The 20,461-nt window shown below is 43.1% G+C and overlaps 1 protein-coding gene across 3 annotated transcripts in view; it reads left to right on the top strand.

The window, feature by feature from the left end:
* rhbdf1b (rhomboid 5 homolog 1b) overlaps positions 1–19,569 on the top strand; it is a 74,014-nt gene extending 54,445 nt beyond the window's left edge. For 2 of the 3 annotated variants that reach the window (XM_079845461.1, XM_079845460.1), the window contains 13 exons: positions 1,338–1,460; positions 2,886–3,049; positions 3,169–3,420; positions 3,578–3,689; positions 3,769–3,843; positions 4,942–5,103; positions 5,189–5,289; positions 5,375–5,438; positions 5,528–5,622; positions 9,398–9,473; positions 9,689–9,789; positions 9,939–10,092; positions 18,640–19,427. In XM_079845461.1, the coding sequence (XP_079701587.1) occupies positions 1,338–1,460; positions 2,886–3,049; positions 3,169–3,420; positions 3,578–3,689; positions 3,769–3,843; positions 4,942–5,103; positions 5,189–5,289; positions 5,375–5,438; positions 5,528–5,622; positions 9,398–9,473; positions 9,689–9,789; positions 9,939–10,092; positions 18,640–19,059 (1,899 nt within the window). In that variant the 3' untranslated portion in view covers positions 19,060–19,427. Of the gene's footprint in view, positions 1–1,337; positions 1,461–2,885; positions 3,050–3,168; positions 3,421–3,577; positions 3,690–3,768; positions 3,844–4,941; positions 5,104–5,188; positions 5,290–5,374; positions 5,439–5,527; positions 5,623–9,397; positions 9,474–9,688; positions 9,790–9,938; positions 10,093–18,639 lie in introns of all 3 variants that reach the window. The other variant, XM_079845462.1, reaches the window with a different exon arrangement.
* Positions 19,570–20,461: the final 892 nt, after the last annotated feature.

Raw genomic sequence — 20,461 nt, 5'->3', positions numbered from 1 at the left:
CCTCAAACTATTCCTAAACCATTTTCGCTTTGTGGCAGGGCACATTATTCTGCTGAAAGAGGCCACAGCCTGAGCAACATGAGCCTTGGCCGCCCATGACCCTGTCACCGGTTTACCACTGTTCCTTCCTTGGACCACTTTTGATAGATACTGACCACTGCAAACCTGGAACACCCCACAAGAGCTGCAGTTTTGGAGATTCTCTGACCCAGTCGCCTAGCAATTTGGGCCTTGTCAAACTCGCTCAAATCCTTACGCTTGCCCATTTTTCCTGCTTCTAACACATCAACTTTGAGGACAAAATGTTCACTTGCTGCCTAATATATCCCACCCACTATATATATATATATATATTTAATTATAAAATTATGAATCATCAGGAACCACAAAATTATTTGTAGTTAATTGTTTTTAAATATAAACACTACACATTTTCTGTTTAAATTTTTGTCTAAAATCAAGGAACATTATCTTAATTCCAGTAGAAATACCAGAGGAAAATAAAATATTATTATATTAGACAATGGATTGTCTTTAAGTCAAAAATATTGAGAAACACTGATACATACCATTGTAGATGTAAATCTACTTTAGTTGCATAGAACTGAATAGCACCAAAAAGTGATTTCATTCCCCAGATTTCCTCTGAAGTCTATTATCTTCCTCCGGACATGAACAAAACAAGTTCCCAGACAGGAACAAACAACAGCATAAAGCGGTAGACTCATTTTTGACAATTGCTAGAAAGAAAAAAAAATCACCTTTTGATTTGAATCAATAATCAGTCCTTAAAATTCGGAAATCTCCTTTGCCCCAAATGTCAGTGACGTGAATGTGGTTGGAACAAGGCAACTTCCGTCCCATAAACCCAGCCGTAGTGATTATCATAGATTACAGAGGCTCACTTTGACGTCCTTGTAAAGATTGTAATAAACAAATATTACCCTCCCCCTTATCTGTTATGTAAAAGTTTATCTCTGGCTTGACTTGTTGGCCCGGGATTTGGCCCAGCTCCATTTAGTGCCTGCTCCCAGATGACCAGGCTAAAGGCCGGGAACAACGCTAACAGATGGCTATGATAATTCCACTGGAATGTTCAGCTGTTGGTCTGATAGAATATTCTGGAGCAGGTTGAGGTAATCCCCTGCTGGGCCTAAGAAACAGCACAACTGCATTGGGAAGGACATTAGATCTCACCCATTGTTTGTGATGTATAAAATGTGATCTATAATGATGTTATGTACCCTTCTAATCATTGCATGAATATTGAGTGGTAGTAGTAAGTATGATGCTGTTGATGAGGATGATAGTGAAGATTATAATGATGCTGGTTTTAGGGGCGCTCTCTGCGGGAAGGGACCGTTCGGCGAGTGCATCGGCGTAGTTTTGCAGCTGCCAGTTTCCTAGATGAGGACACTGTGGATTTCCCAGATGAACTGGACACCTCCTTCTTTGCCAAGGTGAAAGTGACCACAAAACCTGGCGTTTACAGCACAAGCACCTCAATGCTGCCACCTAGTGTTGGCATATGTAAAGACCATTGCTGATATATAAATACACCACTAGCATCAACTGAATAGCAAATATTAGTTCACCTAAATACTGCCCGTCTTCCATTAGTCAACAAGCAGATATTCCCGCCCCGAATTTAAACTGATAGAGGTGGCGTTACTGTGGCTAGATTGTTTGAGATATTCAAATAAACAGATCAATGTTTTTGAAAGGGTTACAGACCCAGTGTTACACCTTTCAGGATGTCAGTCTACACATGGGTTGCAGTTGTCTCTGCATATTAAGAGGGATTAGTATTATTTATATATGATTATATTATTTACTAGTTTAGAAATAGCATTTATTTTTATATTTTTAGTTTTCAGTTCAATTTTTAAATGAAAACTGAAGTTTATGTTTTAGTCATTCTGTTGTGTTTTTGTCATTTTTATTAGTTTATGTATTTCTATTTATTTTTTAGCTGCAGTCCGTAACTTTTTTTGGTTACATTTTTTTCAAAAATACATTTTTTAAGCAAGTACATAACCAGCCAGTGTTCAAAACAATCTCCTTACAGCTTTAATTGTATTTTATTTCAGTTTTAGTTTTAGTACTTCAATTTAAGTTAGTTTTCAAGGCAGCATTTCTAAAAAAATATATATATAAATTATAATATTTTACTTTATTGAATAGCTGGGGAAATATTTGAACATTGAAAAAATGACACATCTGAGGGAGGAAAAATTACAAGAAATCTAAGAAATTAAACATCAATTATTTTTGTTGTCATTGTTTGGAAGGTTACTTTGGAAATGATATAGGTTACAGATTACAAGTTACCCTATTTAAGTAATTAGTAGTGTAACTATTGCAATTACTTTAAGTAATGTAACTGATTACATTTGATTACTTTTTATTACTTTTCTAATTTTCAGCACTGAAATGTATTTTTGTCGCTTACCATGGTGGCAACTCTCAGACAGATTGTAGCTTAAAGCTTTCAGCGGCAATGTGGGTTGATGTAATTGGCAGACGTGGTACTCTGCAAATTTAAACGAGAACCAATCAAAAGCATCAGAAATTAGCATCGCTTTACTAAACGGCCTTTAAATGGCAGGAGGCATCATGCACATCAAAAACAGGCAAAGCAACAAATTAATATTATTCAACATATCCTAGCTTTTTACAGAAAATATTAAGTTTGTTAACCCCCTTTGTAATCATTAACATATTCATAACTGTAATTTAATTACAAATTTTTTCTCAGTAACTGTAACCGATTACAGTTACATTTATATTGTGATTAAATTAATCTAGTTACATGTAACTAGTTACTCCCCAACACTGTTTGTTGTACTCTTAAATGTGCCTTCAGTATCCATTTGTCCTTTTAGGATGGGCTTATGCATGAAGAGCTGTCCACATACGCAGACGAGGTGTTTGAATCGCCTTCTGAATCAGCCATTAAAGAAACTGATGCCAGTAGAGCTGGAGATGAGAGGGACTTGACGGGCAGTGCCCTAGAGAAGACAGAACTGGAGCGGAGCCATCTTATGCTGTGAGTTACATGCGCACTTGACAAATGTGTTTGAGTTTGTAACATCATTCTGATGCTTATAAGTGGATTATTACTTTACTTTAGAAAAGCTCATTTCGGTGTCTCTCCATGTCTCTCAGGCCTCTCGAGAGGGGCTGGCGTAAGGGAAAGGATGGTGCTCTGGCTCAGCCTAAAGTGCGCTTACGGCAGGAAGTGGTTAGTGTGAGCGGGCAGCGGCGTGGACAGCGCATTGCCGTGCCTGTTAAGAAACTCTTTGCCAAGGACAAGCGTCCTTATGGGCTTGGCATGGTGGGCAGACTGACCAACCGCACCTACCGCAAACGCATTGACAGCTATGTAAAAAAACAGATTGAAGACATGAATGACCGCAGGTATGGAACAGTATTGTGTGTGGGTGCTCTGCTTGATGTTGACTATTGAGATTGCATGATATTGATGGTCTCTGGATAGATTTACAAAAGCTGCATGTTTGATATACTGAGTTATAGGAGTTGGTACAGGGTGACGTATTGGGTTCTTATCCTACAGGCCTTTCTTCACTTACTGGATCACCTTTGTCCATTTGCTGATTACCATCTTGGCCGTTTCCATCTATGGCATTGCACCTGTGGGCTTTTCCCAACATGAGACAGTTGATTCTGTAAGTAAAATGTGTATTTGGTTTTGTTGCATTGTGCTTGTGTTTGTTATGGTGTGTAACAGGTTATCATCTGTGGTAGGTCTTACGAAACAAAGGGGTTTATGAAAATGTCAAATTCGTGCAGCAAGAAAACTTCTGGATTGGACCAAGCTCGGTAAATATATTTACAGAATTGAAACATATGGATTTGCCTTAAAGCATTGTGTCAATTGTAATTGTGTTGCTACTGTATGTCCATATTCAAATAAAACAATGTTTTTTTCAATAATCATACCACCTAGGGACATTAAAGGGAAGCCTTTATGTTAACTTTAACTACTGTAAAACTACAATAAAAGTATAGAAACTTTTTAAAACTTAAATGTAAAAACTTAACCGAAAATAAGAAATGTTGCCTTGGCAGCTAAAATTACTAAAACTATTACTGACATAAAAATAAATGGTAATACTTTACAAAAAGGTCTCATTTGTTAACATTAGTTAATCTAATTTGAACATTAAGAAATATATTTGTACAACATTTTATAATCTGTTAATGTCAATTATTAAAAAATACAGTTGTTCATTGATTGTTAATTTAATTTTCACAGAGCATGAACTAATGTTAACAAATACAACTTTTAATTTTAAAAAATGTATTAGTAAATGCTTAAATTAACATTAACTAAGATTTGTAAATGCTGTAAAATATTTGTTAATTGTTAGTTCGTATCAACTAATGTAGTTAACAATGTTAACAAATGAAACCTTGCTGTAAAGTGTTACCAAATAATTAAAAGTTAGAAATATTGGTAACTTTGGTTATTATTCATCTTTATTAATGTCAGTTAATAAAAATACAACAGTTCATTGTTAGTTCAGGTTTATTAAATAGTAATAACAGATACAATTTTGATTTTAATAATGTATTAGTAATTTTTTTTTTAGAAAATTAATGAATGCTTCACGTATTTTTCATTGATAGTTCATTGATAGTCACTAATGTTGTTAAGCAATATTAACAAAAGGAAAATGATTGTAAAGTGTCACCAAAATATTAAAATAAATAAATAAATAAAAATGACAAAAGTACACAAAATACTAAAGCTGAATACTTAAATTAACACAAAAAATATGGAAATAATAGACGATTAAAAATAGTAATAAATACTATAATATATACATTTTACTAAAATAACTTTTTATTCGATTGAGTTTAGCATGTTAGCATTATGCTCTTGCCTAATATGCACTTCTTTTTCCTGGCCTGCAGGAGGCGCTGATTCACCTCGGTGCTAAGTTCTCACCCTGCATGCGTCAGGATCAAGAGGTGCACCAGCTCATTCAGGAGAAGAAGGACAGTGAGCGCCACTCGGCGTGCTGCGTCCGTAATGACCAATCAGGCTGCTTGCAGACCTCTCAGGAGGAGTGCTCGGTCAGTTCCTCCTTGACCTCGCATGTCTAAATTTAATGTGTGCACTCAACCTATTTTTACACAAATGTCCCTGTAATATTCTCAGAGTACACTGGCATTATGGGTAAAGTGGCCTCAGCACCCAAGTGCTCCATTTGTAGAGGGGAAAGTTCGTCAGTATGGCTCTGTGTGTCATCAAGACCCCAGGTACAATTCAAACCCTCTTTACTTTTTTACCCATCCACACCACCTGTGGACTGAATAATCTTATTTCACACATTTATGATGTTAGGATTTGTCTGGAGCCTGCCTCGGTTACTCCTCACGAGTGGCCTGATGACATCACTAAGTGGCCGGTAAGTGTGATTCAGTGACGGTTCCTCGACCACACACATCATTGCTTCATTTTAATAGTGTTATATAGTTATCATTATTTCTCTCTCAGATATGCACCAGGTACAGCACAGGGAACCACACTAACCTGCCACACATTGATTGCGTCATCACTGGCAGACCCTGCTGCATTGGAACCAAAGGAAGGTAAAGAGAACCTGCAGACACACCATTAGATATTAAAGGGATGGTTCACCCAAAAATTAAAATTACCTTACCACCCTCAAGCCATCCTAGGTGTATATGACATTCTTCTTTCAGACTAGAGTCGGAGTTATATTAAAAAAATGTCATGGTTAATCCAAGCATTGTAATGGCAGTGAATGGCTGCTCAAAATTTGAGAAAAAAGTGCATCCATATATTATAAAAGTACTCCACACAGCTCCGGGGGGTTAATAAAGGCCTTCTGAAGTGAATCGATGGGTTTGTGTAAGAAAAATATGCCTTCCTGACGTAATACATCACACGAGTTACACTTTTTTAGCAAATTGAATACAGAAGGCAATCTGGTGGAAGCTAGATATTTTACTTTATAACGTGTTAAATATGGATATTTTTATACACTAACCCATCGTTTCGCTTTAGAAAGCCTTTATTCATCCCCTGGAGCCATGTGGATTACTTTTATATTGGATGGATGCACTTTTTTGGTCTTCAAATTTTGGGCTGCCATTTACTGCCATTATAAAGCTTGGAAGAGACAGGGCATTTTTTTAATATAACTCCGACTCTATTAGTCTGAAAGAAGAATATCATATACACCTAGGATGGCTTGAGGGTGAGTAAATCATGGGGTAATTTTCATTTTTGGGTGAAATATCCCTTTAAGTGATTCAAATGAACTAACAAAGACTGATAGCAGTGACAAATATAAATCCATTTTCATTCTTTTAAGAGCCTCAAAAAATACAGTACTTCAATGGTAAACATCTACTGTTATTAGGGTTGTCAAGCGATTAAAATGTGTAATTAATTACCGATTAATTTATCTAATTATTCGCAAATTAATCGCAAATCAAATTTGGCTGAGAAGTCACCCCCAGAAGATAATATAAAGTCATCATTGTGTTACGAGAAACACATCATAAGAAAAGCATCAAATAAACATGACAAAAAAATTTTTTTGATTCAACATAAAACGTATTACACACAAACTTTAAGGCTATAATGGCCATTATGTGTTTTTCAGAAGGTGCATCTGAATTGATATTTAGATATATTTGCAGACCAAAACAGTTTGGTTACCAACATTCTTCAAAATGTCTTCTTTTATGTTCTGCAAAAGAAAGTCATACGGGTTTGAAACGACATGAGGGTGAGTAAATGCAAATAAACCAAATTTTCATTTTTGGGCAATCCCCAAAATATGAAATGATTATTTTTTTTATTGAGATGATACTCTAAATAAAAAACTAAAACTACCAGTAGGTGGCGGTAAATGTCTACAAAATATATAACATTGTTCTAGTGGTTTTTGGATATTTTAATCCAAACATTTTTAAATATTGTGCCTTTAAGTCGACAAAACTGGAGTTAATATGTAAAGATTACAGAGCGACTGTATATTGTAAAATGTTAATAATTATCCTATTATTCTAAGTTTCTTTTATGAAATTTAACAATGTAACCCAGTACAAAATATTGTGATAATTCCTTTGCACAAACAAGCATTCTAATTAAAGTGGTACCAACTAGCAGGGGTATGTCCCACAGCAAATTGCAATTTTTTTTGTTTATCTTGCGTAGGCAGGTGTTAAACTAACTTATACTGACACTTACCCGCATGCATGCAGCATCATGCAATCATAAAAGTTTACCGTTATGGATTCCACTATTAATGTGGTATATACATAGCATGATACATTTATTTTGTCTTTTAGAATGGGCCCTTTGCATGATCAACACATATACACAACATTCACTCAAAAACAAATGTGCCTAACCTGACTAAATATTTTTTCAAAAATATTTATTTGAAAATGAACTATTCAAAATGTATTTACTTTACATGTTTTAAAAGTATGACTAAATTAGGGTTTGCATTTAGGATCCTTTTGTCCTTTTACAACAATGTAGTTAATACACACAATTATGCTTTATTGCTTTTTTAGTGTTGCTTTCATTTGATAGTGACAGTTGCCTACTCATGTCATAATGAATTGTATAAATCATTACTTAACATTAAGCACCCAAAAGACTAAAACACTAAAACACAACCTTTAATTTTGTTTCTCTATTGCATCAGAATAACTGCTAACTCCTCAACTCATGTGTCAGTCACTACTGGAGGTGCCTCAAAATACTGTGACATGTTCCACAATTTTCATTGGCATATGCCACAATCCAGAGGCACATGACACAAGTTTTAGTGACATATGCCACAATCCTCTGGCTCAAGCCACTGAAAACCTGATGTGCCACTCAACATATAACAACATGTGCCGATGGCTGTGCGTAAGATGCCATGCCACTTAAAGTTAACCCTGTAAAGCCTGAAATATGAAATAATAGTCAAAATACAAAAAATATGTGTTTTTTGTTCATACATTTAAATCATATTATGTAGTATGATAGGGAGCTCATACTTGTAGAGGAGTGTGAAGAAAAAACTCCTCAGCTTTATTCAGAGGCCCAAACTGAGCAAAAATATGCAATTGGTTGCAGTTGCTGATATTTATATGGCTAAAAAGTAAGATGAAATTCTGATAGCTTGTAATGTAAATCAGTGAGATCTTATAACAGTATAGCAAACTACATACAATGCGTATAAATTTCAGTTGTCCCTCCACATCTTCCAATAATGTCTTAGTAAGATGATATTTGAATGCTTAGTTTTATGATCAAGGCTCTTTAGTTTTTATTGTGGATGGCAAAACATATACAATGATGATTGAGAAGTGTTCAAATAAACATTCCTCAAAAGCCTGATGTATCATTTACAATGATATTTCCAAAAAAAGATTGTATTGATAAGTAAACCAAAGTTGCTTCAATCCAGTAAGTGTTTATCTTGAAATATTACTAACAATATAAAAGTTATTCTTTCTTTTTACTCTATAAAAATCTATATAGATTTCACAGCAAAAACACACGTACCACAAGCTGAAAGGCCTATTACTTTCTAAAAAAGTAGAAACTACCAATCAGACAACAGAAGGCATGTAGTAGATTATGGACAATAGGGTTTTCAGCAAATCATTCATCATGTTGATAATTAAAGGGATAGTTCACCCAAAAATGAAAATGTTGTCGTCATTTACTCACCCTCAAGTTGTTTCAAGCCTGTATGAGTTTCTTTGTTCTGCTGAACACAAAAGAAGATATTTAGAAGAATGTTTGTAACAAAGCAGATAGAGCAACCATTGACTACCATAGTAGGGAAAAAAAATACTATGGTAGTCAATGGTTGCTCTATCTGCTTTGTTACAAACATTCTTCTAAATATCTTCTTTTGTGTTCAGCAGAACAAAGAAACTCATACAGGCTTGGAACAACTTGAGGGTGAGTAAATGGTGACAGAATTTTCATTTTTGGGTGAACTATCCCTTTAAGGCCTTAGAGATTTGCAAATAAAATGTGATATAGTAGGCTTTATAGGGCTAACACCTCTCTCATGTCATGTTAATCAGCCAAAATTCGACCCCTTGCTTGTGATGCACTCTATGAATGAGATTAATGACAAAAAAAATCAAATCTAGCTTGGAATGGTGTTATGACCGGGAAAAACTCTTGCAGAGTGTTTAAATAGGAAGGAAACCGAGCTCTGAAATAGCAGATGATTTAGGTGTTAAGATCATCGGATGCATGATCAAAATTCATATAAAAGTTGGCAAAGTTGGTAGTTTATCTCAAATACATATATAATGTGTCCTTTGGTAGGTCAAATGTCTTAATTAATCAAGTAAATTATGATCTGCACAGGTGTGAGATTACATCAAGAGAGTACTGTAACTTCATGAAGGGATACTTTCATGAGGAGGCCACATTGTGTTCCCAGGTCAGTGAGCATTTCTTCTTGATGGCAGATAAGTTTAGATCTTAGTTGATTTGCTATCTAGGGCAGTACAGTACTTCAATGTGCAATTTTATGAATTGCCAGCAGGGGGTTTAAAGAGCTACAAATGTGCAAGTGCCTGTAATTAGAGTGTGCTGACATTTAGCTATAAATTGTAATTTGTGTAATTATGGATAAAACTGATTATCCGTTCTCAGGTGCATTGCATGGATGATGTGTGTGGCCTCCTGCCTTTCCTGAACCCGGAGATCCCAGACCAGTTCTATCGGCTCTGGCTCTCTCTCTTCTTGCATGCTGGGTGAGTAGGAAGTGTGATCCGTTGCAGGGGGCCCATTGTGAATTTCGCAATAAATGAAATGCAGTGTCGGATTACTTATCCTGACTGCTCTTTCTTGTCAAAGGTAAAGCCTTGTTTGATTGATTGCGAAAGTCTCTTCCTCCCTGCAGGATCCTGCACTGCCTGGTGTCTGTGTGCTTCCAGATGACCATTCTGAGAGATTTGGAGAAGCTAGCGGGCTGGCTGAGAATCTCCATCATCTATATCCTCAGTGGGATTACAGGCAACCTCGCCAGTGCCATCTTCTTACCGTACAGAGCAGAGGTACAGCCCCATGAGTCTGGAACTCCCCACATTCAGTAATGAGATAATTTAATATAAACCCTCAAATGTTAACAGTTAAATCCAACCCGCAAATTAATCTCACTTTTTGCATTGGTCTTTAATGTTATCCTGGAGATATTGTTTTGTTATACAGCATTTCTACTCAGCAAGGATGCATTAAATCAATCAAAAGTGACAGTACAGGTATTTACATGATTAGAAAAAATATTTCAAATAAAATGTTTTCAACATAAATAGTAATAATGTTTCTTGAGCACCAAATCAGCATATTAGGTTACACTTTATTTCAATGGTTCACTTTAGACATTCTACTAACTATAAGTAACTTTGCAACTGCATGTCAACTAACTCTCATTAGAGTATTAGTAAACTGTAGTATACTGTTAGAAGACTGTTAGGGTTAGTAGTTGACATGTAATTGCAAAGTTATTTATAGTCAGTAGAATGTCTGTTGGGGACCGTCAAAATAATGTGTTTACAGATATTAAACAGACAGTCTACAAATACTCTAATGACTGGTTGTTGACATGTAGTTGCAACGTTATGTGGACCATCTAAATAAAGTGCTACCGCATATTAGAATGTGACACTGAAGACTGACGTAATGATGCTGAAAATTCAGCTTTCAAAAACACTGACAAATCTTACCGACCCCAAACTATCTTTTTCACATGGCTCATTACAGACCTAAAACACGGGTGTAAACGTGCAGTTGTAACCTAGAAGATAACAACTTCCATCACTCAAAAAGTTACATGCATGAGCATTCTAAAAAATGTAATAATTATGAGTGTGTACTGTATTTGAAGAATTACTTCTCGGCTGTTAGTAATGTATGTCATATACAGTTGCAAGAAAAAGTATGTGAGCCACTTGCAGAATCTGTGAAAATTTGAATAATTTTAACAAAATAAAAGACATCATACAAAATGCATGTGTTTTTATTTAGTACTGTCCTGAATAAGATATTTTTCATAAAATTTGTTTTACATATAGTCCACAAGACAAAAAAGGGGGGGGGGGGACTTTTGAACAGGATGAAGATTTTTCTTATTTTGTTTAAATATATTTTTTTAACTGCCCTTCAGAAGCAACAGAAGATACTTGCATGTTTCCCAGAAGACAAATTAAGTACAATTTAACTTTATCTTCAAATTTAAAGGTCCCGTTTTTCCTGTTTTTTTTAAGCTTTGATTGTGTTTACAGTGTGCAATATAACATGTGTTCATGTTTCGCGTGTAAAAAAACACAGTATTTTTCACACAATTTACTTATCTGTATACCGCTGTTTTCACTGTCCTAAAAACGTCTCGGTTACGGATGTAACCCTCGTTCCCTGAGGAGGGAACGGAGACGTAACGTTAGTGACTAACGAATGGGGGTTTCGCTTAGAAGCCTATCAACTTCGAGTTTTGAGAAAACGCCCAATGGCGTGCCAATGCCATGGGGCATGCGGAATTTGCATACGTAGCTCCGCCTCACTGCGTGAGTATATAAGGAAGTACGAGGCAATATCGCATTATGTTACCTGCTTGAGGAGCCAAGACTGAACTCCTGCGTTCCAGGCAACACAGCTCGATGTGGCAAGGGGACGTTACGTCTCCGTTCCCTCCTCAGGGAACGAGGGTTACATCCGTAACCGAGACGTTCCCTTTCGTTCAGTCACTACGACGTAACGTTAGTGACTCACGAATGGGGGTCCCAATATAATCCCGCCACTCAGCTGTCTTCCAGTGCCCTGCGTAAGTGTGAGTACCCTGTCGTAAGACTAGTACGGACGAAGGACTCCCACTTAACACAGGAATACCAAGGTACACTGGGAAGCATATCCCAGTGAGGGAATGCCAAAGATGCCTACCCGTGGGGAGGACTTAAGAGACACATATGACCCGAGAGGGTTGCATATGGAAGATCTCTAGGGTACCAGCCGAAGGTGGATTTTTAACCCTAGGGGTGGCGGGGACACGCCAAGGGAAGAAACCCGCTCACTGCGGAGACTTACGGTGAAATACACATGTGGGGGTCGCCGGAGGGAACCATGCACATGGGGCACCTGGCCGGACATGAGGGTCTGGGCTCGAAAGGGCAGACTGAACTGATGTCGGCGTCGACAGTGCTGGAGGAGCTCAGGGCTCTCGGGGAGCTCACCTGAGGAAAATATCGCACGTATCCAGTCCGTGGAGTGGAGTGGCGAGCAAGCGAAGACACCTGAGCCTGGCCCATCACCAGCCCCTCGGGGGGGCGAGTACATAGTCGGACACTGGCTCCACTCGGAGATTGTAGAATCTGGCGAATGTGTTGGGTGTCGCCCAGCCTGCAGCTCTGCAGATGTCTGCTAGCGAGGCGCCATGCGCTAGAGCCCAAGAGGAAGCCACACTCCGGGTGGAGTGTGCCCTCACACCAAGGGGACATGGTTGGCCTTGCTGCTGGTAAGCCAAAGCAATGGTGTCCACTATCCAGTGAGACAGCCTTTGCTTTGAGAGAGCACTTCCCTTCCGCTCTCCACCATAACAGACAAAGAGCTGGTCTGAGGTCCTGAACACTGCGTCATGTCTACGTAGGCGCGGAGAGCGCGTACTGGACAGAGCAATGCCAAGGCTGGGTCTGCCTCCTCCAAAGGCAGCGCTTGCAGGTTCACCACCTGGTCCTTGAACGGAGTGGTGGGAACCTTGGGCACATATCCAGGCCGGGGTCTCAGGATCACGTGAGAGTTAGCCGGCCCGAACTCCAGGCACGCTTCGTCAACCGAAAATGCCTGCAGGTCCCCGACCCTCTTGACTGAGGCCAATGCGGTCAGCAGAGCCGTCTTCATAGACAGAAACTTAATATCAACCGACCGCAAAGGCTCAAAGGGAGGTCTCAGCAGAGCAGTTAGCACTACTGCGAGGTCCCAAGAGGGTACGAGAGGAGAGCGAGGAGGATTCAGTCTCCTAGCTCCCCTCAGGAACCTGATGACCAGGTCGTGCTGACTTACCTTTTTGTTCTCCAAGAGATCGTGGTGGGCAGATATTGCGGCCACATATACCTTGAGGGTGGAGGGAGACAGCCTTCGCTCCAGCCCCTCTTGGAGAAACTCAAGCACGGACCCGATCGGACATTTCCAGGGGTCTTCTTGGCGGGAAGAGCACCAGGTGACGAAGAGGTTCCACTTCAACGCATAGGCATGCCGAGTGGACTCTGCCCTAGCGGAAGTGATGGTGGCGACCACCGTAGGTGGTAGGCCACTCAAACCTGCCGGGTCCCGTCTAGGAGCCACACGTGGAGGTTCCAAAGGTCGGGACGCGGGTGCCAATGGGTGCCCCGTCTCTGAGTAAGGAGGTCCGGTCTCAGAGGAATAGGCCAGGGAGGGGCTGTCGCAAGGAGAATGAGTTCGGGGAACCAGGTCCGGCCGTGCCAGTACGGGGCGACCAAAAGGACCTGCTCCTTGTCCTACCTGATCTTGCACAGAAGCTGTGCGAGTAGGCTCACTGGGGGAAACGCATATTTGCGTAGGCCCCGCGGCCAGCTGTGCGCCAGTGCATCCGTGCCGAGCGTGCCCTCGGTCAGGGAATAATACAGGCTACAGTGGGAAGAGTCGTGGGAGGCAAACAGGTCTACCTGTGCGTCGCCGAACTGTTCCCAAATCAGCTGAACCGTCCGGGGATGGAGTCTCCATTCTCCCGGGAGAGGCTGAAACCGCGAAAGCTCGTCGGCTGCGTGGTTCAGGACTCCCGGAATATGGACAGCACGAAGGGACCTCAGGCGCTTCTGACTCCATAAGACGAGATGGCGGGCGAGTTGAGACATGCGGCGGGAGCGTAGACCGCCCTGGTGGTTGATGTACGCTACTACGGCCGTGTTGTCTGTCCGGACAAGCACATGTTGACCCTTCAGCAACGCTCGGAAGCGGTGCAGGGCGAACCGTACTGCCAGCAACTCGAGGCAATTGACATGCAGGAGGCGCTGGGGTCCTGTCCAGGAGCCCGCGGCTGCTTGTCCATTGCACATGGCACCCCAACCCGTGGCAGAGGCATCCGTCGATACGACAACATGCCTGGAAACTCGTTCTAAGGGCACACCGGCCCGTAGAAAGCTGAGGTTCGACCACGGGGTGAGTGTCTGTAAGCAGGCCCGAGTCACTTGGACCCGGAGCGTGCCAGACTGCCATGCCCATCTCGGGACTCGATCGCGAAGCCAGTGCTGAAGCGGTCTCATATGAAGCAATCCGAGCGGCGTTACCGCGGCTGCAGATGCCATATGCCCCAGGAGCCTCTGAAAAAGTTTCAGTGGAACCGCATTCTTGCTCTCGATTTGTCGGAGGCAAGTCAGCAGAGACTGCGCGCGCTCGCTCGAAAGCTGCGCGTACATGGCGACCGAGTCGATCTCCATACCGAGAAAAGAGATCCTCTGCACTGGGCAGAGTTTGCTCTTCTCCCAGTTGACCCGAAGGCCCAGACGGGTTAAGTGGTGGAGAACCAGATCTCTGTGTCCGCAAACCTGCTCTCGAGAGTGGCCTAGTATGAGCCAGTCGTCGAGGTAGTTCAGGATGCGGACCCCGTGCTGCCAAAGGGGCGCAAGGGCTGCCTCGGCGATCTTCGTGAAGACGCGAGGGGACAGAGATAACCCGAATGGGAGAACTGCGTACTGGTATGCCCGCCCCTCGAAAGCAAACCGTAGGAACGGTCTGTGTCGAGGAAGGATGGAGACATGGAAGTAGGCGTCCTTCAGGTCAATCGCTGCAAACCAATCGTACGGACGAACGCATCCGAAAAGGCGTTTCGCAGTCAACATCTCGAACGGAAGCCGGTGAAGGGATCGGTTCAAGATGCGAAGGTCCAGGATTGGCCGTAACCCACCGGTTTTCTTGGGTACAATGAAGTAGGGGCTGTAGAACCCTGACCTCATTTCGGCTGGAGGGACAGGCTCGATCGCACCCTTCGCCAGTAGAGTGGCAATCTCCGCACGCATGACGGGGGCATGGGCCCCGGTCATGGTATAGCGGACTCCCCTGTAACGGGGAGGAGCCTGCGCGAACTGAATCGCGTAGCCGAGCCTGATGGTCCGGGCAGCCCAGCGGGACAGCCCCGGAAGCTGAAGCCAGGCTTCCAGAGACTGCACCAACGGGGTCATCCGGACGACAGACGTACCCTGGGTGGGGCAGCGAGGCAGCGTTACCGGCGCGGACAGGGGAGGCTGTTGGGCGTCCCCGGGTCGGAGCACGGTTAACGGCTGCGCCCTGACAGAGGAGACCAGGGAAGGACTCGCGTTCCACTGGGGTCTGCTCTGCCAGGGGGCTGGCGACAGAGAGGGATGCGAGTGGCGAGACCCGAGGGTGGCGCGCACTGTCATCACCGGTCTCTGGGTGCTCAGAGACAGGAACATGAGTTCTTCCCAAGCGCTGCTAGCCCGGGGGCCAGCAGCGGAAGGATTTTCCCCCGGCCCTCCACCGGGGGAAGGAGAGGCCCTGCTACCATCCCCTGGGAAGAACTGGAACCCATCTCTGAGTTGTCCACCTCCATCCTGGCGTTTAACCAGTCTGGGGAGCGGACTGGGCGACATCCTCAACCACCTCCACGGCGCGGCCCAGGTGAAGGCTGCTGCTGGGGCCGGGCGGGAAGAGGGAGGGCGCCCTCGGCGGCGAGCGGACTGAGGCGACTGGGCCGGCGGCTGGTGCAGCAGCTGGCCGCCGGGGCAGTACGTGTTGCAGCCTCAGTCTGCTCTGGGGCGGCCGAGAACTGTTGGGCGCAGTTCTCAGCCGCGCCGCCGAAGAGGCCAGCCTGGGATATGGGTGAGTTGAGGAGGCGGGCCCGCTCAACGTCCTCCACATCACCAGGTAAGGCCTGGTGTTCTCCCGGACCACAGCTGTGGACATCGCCCGACCCAGGGAGCGTGTGGCCACCTTCACCGCCCGGGGGCGGGGTCAGTTGCGGCACGCAGCTCAATGAAGAGCCCTGGGTCGGCTCCACCCTTGTGCATGTGCAAAGGGGCGGCGGCCTGCCCGTAGCACTGCGGGACCACGCCACCGAAGTAGACGAGCCCACAGGCTTTGGGGGGGGTGCTTAGGACAGCCACACCACGCCACGTCAAAGCCCTCTGTGGACACCGTAGTGCGCAACAGAGAGTTCAACAGTGGGGGGGGAGGGGGCCCCAGTGTACCCTAGGCCGCGGCCCCATCAAGGGCAGAGAAGGCGGAGGAGGCCACCAAACGGTCGCGAGAAGCACGGGGACTTCCGGGACCGCGTGATCTCCTCATGCACCCCGGGAGCGAAAGGCATTGGGGGCGGGGCCCAACAGCTGTCGGGTGCCGCCCCCAAAAATCAAACGCGCAACCACGAGCACCCGCGGCTGGGCGGAGTTCCACACCAGCGCGAGACTCGCGGCTGCCCGAGATAACATGGCTGTCAACTTTAGGTCAGATCAGGCAGTGCTGACACACCCGGAGGCGGAGCACAACCTAATCGTCATCCCCAAAGGACTCCAGCCCACCTTGGGATGCGGCGATCGACATCTCACTGCTATCCGGAGCGTGAACTGAACGAACGGGGCGTCAGAGACGGGCCGTAGATTCAATCCAACACTCGCGGAAGCGATGTATAAGAGGGGGGTGTGGCCCGAGGAATGAACGTCGGGGTTCTTAATACCACAGCACCGCCCTCAGGTCACCCTGGCCACCAGCCAAAGTACCATCTCACTCGGGGACGGTAGATTGGGGTGTGGCAGAGGGGACTCTCTCTCCTCACGGAGATCATTGAGTCTCGACCGTGACATCGCGATGGTCACGCCCCCGCAATGGAAACGTGACACATCCGCAAACACTGCCCGTGCGCGCTGAAGCCCAAACACGCTCGAGCAGTGAATGCGTCCTCAGACAGCAGCGGAAAATCGATCGCACCCGGAAGTGCACGGGCGAGCCGTCTTGAAAAAGACGTGCCACGCGCAAGCTCTTTTTGTGAGAGGAAAACCATGCAGTCGATGCCGAAGCGCCCAGGGAAACACACACCAGCTGTCAGGCGGACCACTGCACAGATCAGCAGGCAGGAAGTATGCGATCACTGGAACGCGCCGTCACACCAACACCGACTGGAAAGCTGCTCGTCTCGAAGAAGCTGACAGAGTCTCAGAAGGCTGTAGGAGTGAAGAGGTAGGTACTCTTGGCTCCGAAAGCAGAAACATAATGCGATATTGCCTCGTACTTCCTTATATACTCACGCAGTGAGGCGGAGCTACGTATGCAAATTCCGCATGCCCCATGGCATTGGCACGCCATTGGGCGTTTTCTCAAAACTCGAAGTTGATAGGCTTCTAAGCGAAACCCCCATTCGTTAGTCACTAACGTTACGTCGTAGTGACTGAACGAAAGGGAACGCCGAAAATAACAGCGTCTGGACAACATGGCGACAAACACTCTACAAACGCAACCGAACGCAACACTTCCTCTTCTCCACGTGGGAGAGCAACAAGACCATGCCCCCTTTTTTGCGTATTCTTCAGGGCGGAGGTTAGCGAACAAACTGTTCTACTGACATCATTAAAGCAGTATATACAGGGATGTAGTCCAAACCGGCCGTTCGCTGTAGGCTTTGAAAGGGAACTTCTGTTAAATAAAATATCTCGCTTGGCATTGAACTTTGAGCTTTATAATTTTACAGGTATTATTTATGCTCTAACAGCAACATTACACACTAACTAAAGTTTGAAAAATGGCATCACGAAGAACAGGACCTTTAAGTTTTCACCCCCATCTCTTGATGCATCGTGTTTCCTTCTGGAGCATCAGTGAATGTTTCAACCTTTTTTAGTAGTTGAGTTTGAGTCCCTTAATTGTCCTCAGTGTGAAAAGATGGATCTCAAAATCATACAGTCCCAGCTGGAGAGGGTTCAAATATGCAAAAGATGCTGGAAAACTGAAGAATGTGCAGGACCTGGAGGATTTTTATGAAGAACATTGGGCAGTTTAACTGCTCAGGACAAACATGGGACTCATGAACAACCATCACAAAACAAAAAAACAGCAGTGGCTCATCTAGGGAACAACACTCAGTATTGAGTATTAATGGTTCATAAACTTTTGAACAGGGTTATTTTTTAAATTCAGCTATTTTTTTTGTCTTGTGGACTATATGTAAATATTTTTTATGTAAAATATCTTATTCAGGACAGTACTAAATAAAAAATAACATGCATTTTGTGTGATCTCTCTTATTTAGTTAAAATTATTCACAGATTCTACAAGCGCTGCACATACTTTTTCTTGCCACTGTATGTATGCCAGTGTGTAGTACGTAAATAATCTACCATGTGATCTAGTTGAGTCACTGGGATTCATGGGATAGTACGGTGTCCATCTGATGTGCACTTGATGTGCAGAAGTATAAGAAGAAAATAATACTCATTTGATACTGCTTTTCACATATTATATAGTACCTAAATGGGCATTTTCACCTGGTTATGGCCCACCATGTTCGTTTTAGATCAGTGCAGGATTAACTCATTCAAGCCATGAAACAAATGCTAGTAACCCCCCTCCCTCTGTCTTTCTATTGCCAGGTGGGTCCGGCTGGTTCTCAGTTTGGCATCTTGGCCTGTCTGTTCGTGGAGCTGTTCCAGAGCTGGCAGATCTTGGCACGGCCATGGAGGGCCTTCATCAAACTCTCATGCGTAGTGCTGTTCCTCTTCGCCTTCGGCCTGCTGCCCTGGATAGATAATTTCGCCCACATCTGCGGCTTTGTCTCAGGCTTCTTCCTTTCCTTCGCCTTCCTGCCCTACATCAGCTTCGGCCGCATGGACATGTACCGCAAACGTTTGCAGATCCTAGTGGCGCTTACTCTTTTCCTGGGCATCTTTGCCAGCTTGGTCGTTCTCTTCTATGTTTACCCCGTCAAGTGCGAGTGGTGTGAGCTTCTCACCTGCATCCCGCTGACGGACAAGTTTTGTGAGAAATACGACCTCAATGCTCACCTCCACTGAGGCCTTGCAGAAGAAGGGCTGCAATGGAGAGCAGTTGAACGCCAAACTTCAGTTTCTCTACAGGCCTGGACTGATTTCATCCCAGACTCTTTGGCTTACAACATACAATCTTTTTATATAATGTACTTTATAAAGAAAATGTTATTGTTTTTAATTTCTCCGGCTCAGAGAAGAGCCCGCCCCAGGAGGGAAGAATATTAGTTATGCCAATAGTGCCTTTTCACTCAGTACCAGCTACTGCCATATCTGAGTCCTGTTAGATTGGAGGCAAAACTATAATGTCTGTAGTGCTACTACAGTGATAATATTCGGTAGTGTTTTAGCTACCAGATCATATGTAACACAAAATACAATGTGAAGAAATCACGAAGTCTGCCTTCATTTTTTTCTGGTCAATTTTTCTGTTAAAATGATGGTTCTGTTCTAGGGAGCAGCCTACATAGTCAACCTTTTTATTTGCATTGGGACAATAAAAAAAACATTTAAGTTGAAAGACTAAAAAATGATGCTAATTTGCATCTCAAGTAGTTCTTATAGGCACCGCACCCAACGTCTGTTCCAAATAGGACGCTGCATAATTACGCTGTCTTCTAGGGGAGGATCACATGTGTCCTTTGTGGGTAAACCAGTCCCATAATGCATTGAAGCAATCTCATTTCTATTATAATATTAATTTGATACTAAATAGTATCAACAAAGATAGTTAAAGCCCTTAAAAAATACATAGGAGAGATAAATTAATATGTTTGTATACACACTACACACGTTCAAAAGTTTGTGTCCAATACATTTTTTTTCCCAAAGAAATCAATATTTTATTCAACAATGATGCATTTAATTGATCAAAAGTGACCGTGAAGACTTTTACAAATGTTTTTTTTTTTTTTTTAATAAATGCTGTTTTTTTTTTATTTTCTATTCGTCGAGGAACCTGAAAAGTTTGATCTCAGTTTCCACAAAAATTAAGCAGCACAACTGTTTTCAACATTGATAAATGTTTCTTGAGCATCAAATCAGCATATTAGAATGATTTCAGAAGGATCATGTGATGCTGAAGACTGGAGTAATGATGCCATCACAGAAATAAATAACTTTTTTCTTTACTTAAAATAAATGCAGCCTTGGTGAACATAAAATACTTCTTTCATAAACATTAAAGGGGCCCTTCAGCGCTGGGAAGATGAATGTGTATTTAAACTGGGTCACTTATGTAGTAGAAATGTGAAATTATTTTTGAATTTGGTGCCTTCTAGACCGAGAAAAGACAGAAAATGTATTTGTGTCTCATGTGGATGAAAGACAACAACTCCCAGAATGCACTTGCTTCGCTGCCCTACGAGGCCACTCCCTACACCGCCCCCACCGTCGTTTTGATCTTCTCATAATACAATCATTTCGTTCA

This window comes from Gobio gobio (assembly GCF_949357685.1).
Source record: "Gobio gobio genome assembly, chromosome: 20".
Classification (NCBI taxonomy): domain Eukaryota; kingdom Metazoa; phylum Chordata; class Actinopteri; order Cypriniformes; family Gobionidae; genus Gobio; species Gobio gobio.
Note: the sequence above shows the minus strand (reverse complement) of the source record. Positions and strands in the feature narration are given on the sequence as shown.